General features: G+C 59.1%; 2 protein-coding genes across 2 annotated transcripts in view; one reads left to right on the top strand and one right to left on the bottom strand.

The window, feature by feature from the left end:
- Positions 1–3,391: 3,391 nt before the first annotated feature.
- Positions 3,392–6,461, top strand: EDF1 (endothelial differentiation related factor 1). Its single transcript, XM_024762104.1, has 5 exons — positions 3,392–4,117; positions 4,480–4,531; positions 4,898–5,058; positions 5,347–5,440; positions 6,010–6,461. The coding sequence occupies exons 1-5, from the start codon at positions 3,986–3,988 to the stop codon at positions 6,069–6,071; spliced, it is 501 nt and encodes a 166-aa protein (XP_024617872.1). The 5' UTR covers positions 3,392–3,985; the 3' UTR covers positions 6,072–6,461.
- A 569-nt stretch (positions 6,462–7,030) lies between these two features.
- The window catches only part of MAMDC4 (MAM domain containing 4), an 8,343-nt gene continuing 5,485 nt past the window's right edge, over positions 7,031–9,888 (bottom strand). The window contains exons 19-27 of the mRNA XM_024762619.1: positions 9,733–9,884; positions 9,503–9,621; positions 9,327–9,417; positions 9,027–9,173; positions 8,713–8,847; positions 8,483–8,610; positions 8,269–8,377; positions 7,720–7,898; positions 7,031–7,591 (exon numbers count right to left, since the gene is read on the bottom strand). Coding sequence (XP_024618387.1) covers positions 7,550–7,591; positions 7,720–7,898; positions 8,269–8,377; positions 8,483–8,610; positions 8,713–8,847; positions 9,027–9,173; positions 9,327–9,417; positions 9,503–9,621; positions 9,733–9,884 — 1,102 coding nt within the window. The 3' untranslated portion in view covers positions 7,031–7,549. The remainder of the gene's footprint in view (positions 7,592–7,719; positions 7,899–8,268; positions 8,378–8,482; positions 8,611–8,712; positions 8,848–9,026; positions 9,174–9,326; positions 9,418–9,502; positions 9,622–9,732; positions 9,885–9,888) is intronic.

Raw genomic sequence — 9,888 nt, 5'->3', positions numbered from 1 at the left:
GGAGAGGAGGAATAGGGAATTAGTGTTTCATGGGAACAGAGTTTCAGTTTTACAAAATAAAGAGTTCTGGAGATGGATTATGGGTGATGGTTTCACAGTATCATGATTGTATTTAATGCCACTGAACTCTACACTTTAAAAATGGTTAAGATGGTAATTTTTATGTTAAGTGTATTTTATCACAATAAAACATGTTTTTTTTACAGAGGGGAAAGGGATGACACAAAAGCTGGGCTGCCAGGAAGTGGGATCCTTGGGGCCACCTCAAGGGCTGTTGGCCATGGTAATCAGGAGCTGCCTTTAAATGTGTGAGTAACCCCTCCTTCGTGAGGTGTACAGACCTTCACATTTGCTAGATTTTACTGGATAGTATTTAGTTGATAACTTTTAATGCTAATTTTCACCAGGGAGGGACTTCCCTGGCAGTCCAGCGGTTAAGACTTCGCCTTCCAATGCAGGGGTTGCGGGTTTGAGCCCTGCTCAGGGAGCTAAGATCCCACATGCCTCGCGTCCAAAAAACCAAAACGTAAAACAGAAGCAATATTGTAACAAATTCAATAAAGACTTTAAAAATGGTCCACATCAAAAAAAAATCTAATTTTCATCAGGGATACAATATTCAAGTTAATATCTTTATTTGGGAAATATAGAAATAGCCATGTTTTATCTTTGTTTTCCAGAAGGCTACAGAATTCTCTTTTCCCTTCTCCATGAATGGAGATGTGTGACACTGGTTACTTTAGTGAAGGCAAGCAGGGGATTCATTAAACAGCAGTGGTGTGGCACCTCAGGGGAGATGTGAGCTGCTCACCAGGCCTCTTGAAGCTGATTCTCCATGCCCCCTGCTGCAGCTTCGCCCCCAAAGCTACTTTCCCGTGAACCCTGAGTAAATCAGGAGCACCCAGAGCCAGGAGGGGGTGAGCATGGGTGACCCGACAGGGAATGGGTCGGAGGGAGGGGCACAGACACCTGTACCACCTGTGCCCTGGTGGTAGCTCGTGCCACAAGGACAGGGGCTGCAGAGGTCTCTGTGGCATCAGACCTGGACTCCTGAACAAGGGCCAGATGTGATGATGGCTATCCTGGCAGACACCTGCATGGACAGAAGACACCAGGGTCTAGGATGCCCCCTCTCTGGGCTGAGCCAACCAGGGCAGATGCCACACCACGGAGCTGATGCAACTTCTCCTTTGGGGATCACAGCCCTCAAGAGAGGGCCTCACTCGAGGGTTCACATGGCCGGGTGTTGCTTAAGTTCCAGGAGTAGGATATCTTGACTTAAAGAGGTTAAGACCGCCATCTCTTTCTAAGCAGCCTCCTCTCTCTTCACATTCTTCCTGGGCCCGCTGCAGTGACCACAGGCATTTTTGGGACCCCACTAAGAGGAGCTTGAGTTGGGATGCACTTAGTTGGGGTACATGGGATATTTTTATGCTGTTCACAGTCTTGCTGGCCTGTCCTGGGGCAGGTACGTCTTCTACATCTGCCAACTACTACCCGCACAGCGCCCGGAACTGGAAGTACGCGGAGCAAAGGAGAAACAAGGTTTGTTGTATGAACCAAAAGGGAGTCTGTGCAAAATTTTTAGCAGAGGACTCGGCTGTTCTGACTCCGGGATAGAATGTGTGGATTTAATTACAGAAAACTCAGCCGAAGTTGGAGTCGACTCGGGACTGGCCTGTACGGTGTGCCTTCATGCCTGCCATGCATGTCAATTACCCCAAACAGGAAGAGATCTCTGCCTACATCTTGGGCAGGAAGGTACCTCTACTTACCGTCAGGCAGGAGGAAGGAAACTTCCCTCCACCCCCCAACAGCCCAGCCAATCAGAGACTGCAGCAGTCCAGCCAACAGGAAGCCTCCATTGGACCCCCAGCTCCCCAAACTCTTTGGTTATCACAGCCCGTCCCAACTCCCCCTTCTCCCTATAAAAGCAAGTTCTTCCTGTTCTCCGGATTTGCCTATGGTCTGCCACAGTTTTAATATTCTGAACTGTAATTACTAAATATACTTGCTTTTGCTGGTAAGATAACTGGATATACATTATTAAAGTGTACACATTTATCAGAATTCCTGTGTTGTGGAGCATAAACCTATAAGAATGCTACAAAGAGTGAGCACATCTGTGCGAAGCGCAAGTATTACCCAAACCGAGGTCAACGCTAACCATCAGAGACAAATTTGATCACACAGGTTAGAAAAATGTCTGAATTGTCTTCCTGTTCTTTCCGTAAAACAATTCTGCAAAGTCATGATGTGGCATTCAATGAGAATACAACCAAAAATGTAAGCAAAAGCATTTTATGCATTCCTTAATTCATACAAACGTTATTTTTCTGAATTTTGTGATGTGTGGTGTTTGTCAGTTTTTTAAAATTTATAATTTATTGACTTATTTTCTCATTATACAAGATTATCATAAAATAACTATAAAATATTACAAAATTATTGTAAAATAACTTATTCGCGTTATATTATGTATACATTATACTACATATTGTAAAGTTATGTATATATTATTCAAAATATACATGTTATACAAAAACATTCTCTTTTGTAACTAATTTTGTTTTTTATAATTTTATATATTTCCTTGGAGTCCTCCCACAAAATATATTTGCTTCAGGCCCCACCTAACCCGCACCCTGGCCCCCATCATCTTTGCATCACGTGAGCAGAACTCCAGAGAAATAGAACTTCCATTTGCGTGCCAGGTGACCAAAAAAGGCATGAAACAGAAACTAACCTCAACTACAGGAAAATCGATGAGGCTACCTTTCCCTTGCATCCAGTTTGCGCGCCCACCTTGCCCGCGAGGGGCCAGGCCAGGCCGGGGCTGCTCGATCCCCATCCCCAAAGCTGCGACCAGGAAGCCAGGTGTGGACCCCAGTCTCCCTCCCCCTACCTGCTCCTCCCCCGAGTCCCCTCTTCTCCCCTTCTCGCCCCGGCGCACAGCACCCGCTACTCGCATTTCCCCTTCCCCTCCCAGTACCCCTCTTCACGTCCTGCACCCCGACCCCGTTCCAGAGCCACCCTGCGCCGCCTCCCCAAGCCGGGTTCCCCTTCCTCCCACCCCCTCATCCTCTCGCCTCCCCGCCTACGGCCCCTGTACCTCTCATTGCCCCACATGCCCCTTGGGAGACGGGGGCGGGGTGGGGGTGGAAGGGTCCGGATGGTCTTAGGGCAGTGACACAGGCCTGCGGGCGAGGCGCTGGACCTCTTGGTGGGGACAGGTACATAGGGACTGGAGGGCAGCGGGGCGAGGTTAGCGGGGTGGACCTCGGGGCGGAGATGGGGGATGGAGCGCAGATAGGTGGTGGGTCCAGGGAAGGGATGGGACAGGGGCACGGTTGCCTGGCACCCCCGCCCCAGGGTCTCCTTCCCGCTTCTGCGGGCTGCCGGGTGCCTGGCCAGTCCGCTGCCGCCTGTGGAGCCCGCTGAAGCACATTGCCGCTCATAGGGGGTCCCTGGCCCCAGGCTGAGGTGGCCTAGGACCCAGCGTGCAGGTGGACCCTGCGTCCCCAACTTGCAAGGGTAGCTGGCATGCCCTGAGGGGTACTTGGGGCAGAAGGTTCCCTGGCTAGTCCATCCGGGGTTCATCTGTGAGTCGATGTGAGGGAAAAGGGGAAGGGCAGTTTAGTCCCCACCCCTGCTTGTTTCTGCTCTCAGGCCGCCTTGGGCCAGCCTTAGACACGCAGTGCCAGGTCTGGGCCAGGACTGGCTTTGGCCCTGGTGATCAGCATTCATTGACCTGCCCAGGACTTCTCAGTTAGTCAAAACCAAACTCACTCTCTTTTTTTTTTTTTTCCAAAGGAAACTTAATAGCCACAAGCTAGGAATCACGTGAACAGCTCTAGAAAGCATCTGTGCACCTGTCACACTGAGAATGTCGCACAGTCATGTCTCTGAGGTGTCAGAAGCTTCAAGAAATACACTACATTAATATTTGGTGACTGTAGATCAGGGGGTGTCGCTGTCTTTGCTGATGTTGGGGACGGGGGCTGCAGGCTTTGTGCGACGTGCTGTCTTTTATCAGGAGCCGGATTGGCTGAGGAAGGCCAGACCAGGTCCTCACTTGACGTTCCTTCCTGCTTTTGCAGGAGAGTGTACTAGAGAGGTAAATCTATTTCAAGTGTGGGTTTCTGAAAGGAATCCATTAGCACATTGTTTTCAGCAGCAAAGATGTGAGCTCTTTCTGTTTTCCTTAGCAGGAGTTTATTGACAGTTGCCTGGATATTTGGTTGTAGAGGGATTTGTATAACGGGCTTTGGTTTAAACCCAGCATTTGCTTGTCAGTCCTTGAAAAAGCATCAGGTACTAGGCACGTAGCACGGCGCTTAGGGGCATGAGCTCGGAGCTCACGGGCTCAAAAAGCACCAGGCGTTAGCAGTGCGCTGCCTGGCTGACAGCAGCCAAAACTGGTGTTTGCCAAATACTGCAAAGCTAATTTTGACCGAAAAACACTTGCTAATTTTCTAGGCCATCTTAGCAGCTCAGAGACGAGGAGAAGATGTGGAGACTTCCAAGAAATGTAGGTACTCGTGTGTCCACTCGCAAGACCGGGGGGTGCTCTTGGGGTTCGTACCTGCAGATACGTGAGTGCTGCCCCCGGGCTGTCGGGTGGCTGCTGGCAGCTGAAGCCGCTGCAGAGCTGGGCGATGTCAGGGATCTTGTGAGAGCAGCTGTGGTTGGTGTAGGTCAGGAGGGATTGTTCTCCTCCTTAGTCCACAGATTCTGGACTTGTCCTTTGCGTGCTCTTGTCCCCACTTTGGGTGGCCTGGCCTAGCACGTCACCCTGGGCACAGGGCGCCTCTTGGGCCTGGTTCCCGTTCTGCAATGGCTCTCCTTCGGCTTCATTGCAAACTCTCTCCTCTGCTCTTGCCTCGTGCCGGTCCAGGGGCCGCCGGCCAGAACAAACAGCATTCGATCACCAAGAACACAGCCAAGCTGGACCGGGAGACCGAGGAGCTGCACCACGACCGGGTGACCCTGGAGGTGGGCAAGGTGATCCAGCAGGGCCGGCAGGGCAAAGGACTGACGCAGAAGGACCTGGCGACGGTGAGCACGGCGGGTCCCCTCCTCCCAGGCCGTGGTCGGGCAGGTGGGAGGCGTGGGCTCCGCTCGCCTGGTGACTTGAGGGCTTCAGTTCGCTCTTGCCCCGGGAACCCTGAGGCCTCTCGGGGGGGCCACACGAGTCAGCTGTAACTTCCTGAGCTGCCATCCGCTCAGACCCTCGGCCTGCACAGTGCCCCGGGGGTCGGCGCCTGACGCGCCTCACCTGGCTGTGTTCTAGTCTCCCAGCATCTCCTTCTGGAACTGACGTGTGCAAATACACGTTCTCTTTAGAAAATCAACGAAAAGCCACAGGTCATCGCGGACTATGAGAGTGGCCGGGCCATTCCTAACAACCAGGTTCTGGGCAAGATCGAGAGAGCCATCGGTGAGTGTCCCGCCATCCTTCAGTGGGTCTCGGCTGCCACTGCCTGACCGCGCGCGGTGCGGCCGCCCCTCCTGGGTGGGCTTGGTGAGGAGGGGCGCAGGAAGGCCCCTGGGGCCCCGGAATTCTCCGGAGCCTGAAGAAAATTCCCACGAGCACGCAGTGTCTGGGCGCCTCCCCCTTTGGCATCTCCCCGAGCCCCCTGTGCTGTGGGCCTCGCTCTCCCTGCCCCGCCCCCAACATTGGCGGCAGCGTGGCTCCCAGAGCGAGGAGGCCTAGTTCTGGGGAGGGGCGTCCTCTGTCCCCACAAAGATGGGCAGGCACGTGCTCTTCAGAGTCAGGCGTGGAAGCTAGTAGTGTGGTGGGCCTGGTGCTCATCGGTTTCCCGCCCCTCCACACACGCGGGAGCCGCGCTGCCCCCCACCTCCAGTGGAGCCTGGGGGCCGCGCTCAAGGGTCGGTGTGGGTGCCGCTGCCCGCTCCGGGGCAGTGGGTAGGGGTGCTGTGGAGCTTCCCTGTGCCTTGAAGACCCAGGGGCGAGCTGCAGTGGTCATGGGCCGGTGGCTCTTTCAGGCCTCAAGCTCCGGGGGAGAGACATTGGGAAGCCGATCGAGAAGGGGCCGAGGGCGAAATGAGCACAAAGCCTCGAAATCAGTGCGTTCCGGCTGATCTCGTCTGGCTGGTTCCCCTTGACCACCAGCGCCAGCGCGGGTCTCCTCACCGGCCGTGCGGAACACAGGGCGGCAGCCCTGCCCGGGAACCCCCTCTACCCGTACCTGCTGTCAAACTAACAAAACCTTGCAGCGTGTTTGCTTCTCCTGATTGTTTTCCTTCCTGTCCCCGTCCCTCACGTGGGGTGCAGAGCGCTGCCTTCCTCTCCCCCGGGGTCTGCCCTGTCACGGCTGTGGCTCCAGGGAGCTCAGAGGGGGGACCGCCTCGCACACAGTGGGCAGCCACCGTCTGGGAGGGGAGCTGCGTGTCCGGCCCGGCTCGTAGAGAAGCTAATAAACGTTTGTCGCCCTTCCTGCCGGTGCTGAATCCTTGCTGTCCGGTCTCGCCTCTTGTGCCTGCAGCTCTCCCTCCCTCTGGCCCCCAGTGTGGCGAAGGGCTGTTTGCATGAAGCACTGTGGGGGGAGTCTGAGGGCCAGGAGGGTCGCTCTGCAGGCTGTTGTTGCTTGTCACCTCTGCTGGGACGGTTAGTGGGCGTCCATCAGCTTCTTGGCACCAGACCCTGGCCCTCCCCTGGCACTGAGTCCCTGGTCACATCGTTCCGTGCAGAGCCCAGTGGGCCGGGGTGGCAAGGTGGAGCCACCTGGGCTGGAGTCCAGGGAGTACCTGGCCATGCAGGTGTGGCCGTCACCCCCTCCCCTAGGACAGCCATGCCCGGGGGGCCTTCCAGACCTGGCAGGTGGTGTCTGAATCTCCCTCGTGGAAGACCAGAGCCTGGGACTGTCCCTAGGTCAGAAAGACTCAGCTCCATTTTATTAGATGAGGGTGGCGTGTGGGCGGGGACCTTGACCATGGGAGGGTGGACACGGCGACCTTTATTTGGGACAGGGGACACATCAGGGCATTCCTCCTACAAGTCCAGCTCCATGCCACCTTGGACCCAGTTAAGTGTCTGCTCCTAAGTCTGTCACCAGCAGCTCTGGGGATTTCTCTCCGTCTTAAATCAAATGCAGAATCGCCTGGTGAGGTGGGGCCCCTGATGGGCCTGGGTCGGAGTCCCACTAGGCTGGCCGGAGGCTCGCTCGGCCCGGGGCAGGGGCTTCTCAGGTCCCGCTGCGCCTCCCTCCTGGTGCCTCTAGCCCCTGGTGCCGTCTCCGGGGCCTGCCTGTTTCCAGTCTCCTGAGCCACTGAGGCACGTGGGAGGGGCCCCCAAGCACATCCTCTTGGGCAGGTCGGGTTGGGTCTGGGGAACCCCGGGGAGCCCCCGCTTCCTGCTGGCCTCAACCTTGGCTGGCCAGCGGGGGGGTCCCTTGTGGGCAGGGCCACTTATTGCTGGGGTATGTAGCTGCGGCCCCTGTGAGGGTGAGGGATTCAGGGACTCGACGCGTCCTGCGGGGGTGGGGAAGGTGTTGGTCCCTGGGCCACGGGGTCTTCTCTGCGTCATCTACTGGTCATTGGTGACCGATGCTGGCAGGGTGACATGGCCCTAGGAGGAAGGAGGAGATCTGTGGCCACCGGGCAGCGGTGGCCCCGCGTGTGGGAGGGTCCTGTTCACCGTCCAGCCGAGTGCAGGGCTCAGGGGCTCCTGCCCGCCGCCCCCCCTAGGGCTCCTACCGCGTTGAAGAGAATGTTGTCAAAGCTGGGGGCCACGGTGTCCGTCTCCCGCCAGAAGGGGCAGCCCCCCCTGTTCTGCAGCCAGTGCCGTCCCGCAAGTCCAAGCAACACCAGCAGCACGAGGAGGAGGAGGGTGCCGCCAACCACCGCTGGCACCGACGTGGCCACTGCGGTGTCTCCTGTGGGCGCAGGGCGCGTGACCCGGGATCCGAGCCCTCCCCGTCAGCCCCACGCCTGGGCACGGCCGTCCCCACAGCCCTGAGGACTTCTGTGCCCCCCGCTAAAGGAGGGGCGCCGGTCGTGCCCACACAAGGCTCCCAGCTGAGGCCGGGCCCTGGTGGGCAGGCGGCTGCCAGCTGCGGAGCTGGGGGAGTCGTGGCCCCAGGCGAGGGCCCCACCCCGCCGTTGTCACAGAACAGGAGCAAGCGCTCCAGCACGAGGCTGGCTGTGGTCTCTGGCCTGACTGCAAGTGGGAGCACGGAGTGCAGAGAGAACAGGGGCCGTGAACCACCGAAGCTGGTGGAGGCCCAGACCCGGGGCAGGGCTTACCCTGGCTGGGTGTAGGCAGCTGGCAACGTTGCCCGGCCAGGTACTCAACGTCATCCAGGGCAATGGGCCCCAGGGCTGGCTGGCCGCCCAGAGTGGCTTCAAACACGATCTAACCGGGAGGGAGAAGAGGCTGGGTGGGCCCGAGGAGGAGGATGGCCCCGCCTGAGCTCCTGAGCCCCCTGAGGTCCGCCGGCTCTGGGCGGCCCGGCCTCACCTGGAACTCCTCGGCGCTGGCCACTTCCACCTGGCCTTCTAGCCACTGGTGCCGCAGGCGCCCGCCCGCGCCCCACACGGCCAGCTGACCCCGGGCGCTGCTCAGGAGTACCCTCAGCTCACCCTTGTCTGAGAGCAGGGGGCCAGGGGTGTCAGGCCCCCGACCCGGCGGGAGGCGGGGCTGCCCCCGCGCCCGGTTCCCCCACCACCCTCGCTGCCGGCCCGACTCACAGAAATGCTCAGGAAAGCCCATGTGGTACCAGAAGCGGAGGCAGGAGGCCTCGGTGGCGGGCAGTGGCTGGCTCCGCAGCCAGGCCGCTCGGCCCCCTGGGCCCAGCACGCCCGTTTCGAAGAGAGCAAAGTGGCCTGGCAACGAGAGAGGGCACGGTGCCCCGTGGACCGGATGGAGCCAGCCCCCCCTGACCTTTGGCCTCTGACCCTGGCGGCAGCCTGGCTGGGCTGGCCGGTTGGCCCGGACTGGGGTGAGTGAGGTGTGTGGCCGGGGGTGTGTATGGCGCTGGGGTCCCTTCCCGACTCAGACCCACCTGCCTCTGTGCCCAGGGTGTGGTCCACAGGCGGCTGGGGGTAGCGGGAGGGCGTGGCTCCACTGCTCCAGTCCCAGCTGTACCCGCCCAGGCCAGGCCAGGGCAGATGGTTCCAGCCACACAGACCAGCCTCAAAGTCACAGGAAGCTGCAAGGGACTTGGGCAATAAGCGGTGCTGCCCCCGTCCCCGGGGCACCACCGCTGCGGGGGGTAGAGGTCAGGCCAGGCGTCTCGGGGGAGGCAAGGAGCCGGAACCACCAGGAGCCAAGCAGGTCCCAGGGCCAGGCCACGGGCTCCCACCTGGCCGAGGGCAGGGCCCGTCCTGGAGGAGCAGGTCGTCCAGCGCGATGTAGGAGCGCTCCACGCCGGCGGCCACGGCCTCAAACACCACCTGGGCGGGCACAGGGCGGGGGGGCTCGCTCCTGGTCGGCACTGGATGGCCCTTGGGGGTGAGGAAGGCCCTCCACCCCGCTCACCCTCCAGGCCCGCTCGGCCTGCAAGTCCACGCTACCCAGGCGCCAGGCAAGCCCTCCATGGGCGCCGATGCTGAGCACCTGCCTCTTCTCAGCCTCCTCCACGTGGACCCTCAGGGTGCCTGCCACCCGAGCAGCCACAGCCCCGGTCAGCGGCAGCGGGGCGGCTCCTGAGCGGCCTCCACGCGGGGGCCTGAGGGGACCCATGGGCCCTGCTCCCGGCAGCCCCTCACCTGGGTTGCGGAGGCTCAGGTGGTACCAGAAGGTCAGGCAGGCGGCCTGGGCCAGGGGCCTGTGCTCCTCTGAAATCAGGGAAGCCACGTGGCCACGGGGCAGGGCCTGCGGGCTCGTGTCCACGACCATGTAGTGCCCTGGGGGGTGCCGGCGCC

The sequence above is a fragment of the Neophocaena asiaeorientalis genome, unplaced genomic scaffold, assembly GCF_003031525.2.
Source record: "Neophocaena asiaeorientalis asiaeorientalis breed wild unplaced genomic scaffold, Neophocaena_asiaeorientalis_V1.1 scaffold78, whole genome shotgun sequence".
In the NCBI taxonomy this organism is placed as follows: Eukaryota; Metazoa; Chordata; class Mammalia; order Artiodactyla; family Phocoenidae; genus Neophocaena; species Neophocaena asiaeorientalis.
Note: the sequence above shows the minus strand (reverse complement) of the source record. Positions and strands in the feature narration are given on the sequence as shown.

Bases quoted from the DNA above. Each gene is read 5' to 3' on its own strand.
- EDF1 (XM_024762104.1), top strand. From the start codon at position 3,986: ATGTTGGGGACGGGGGCTGCAGGCTTTGTGCGACGTGCTGTCTTTTAT. The intron at 4,532-4,897 runs GTAGGTACTCGT...GTGCCGGTCCAG, and splicing joins TGTGGAGACTTCCAAGAAAT to GGGCCGCCGGCCAGAACAAA. The intron at 5,441-6,009 runs GTGAGTGTCCCG...TGGCTCTTTCAG, and splicing joins CAAGATCGAGAGAGCCATCG to GCCTCAAGCTCCGGGGGAGA.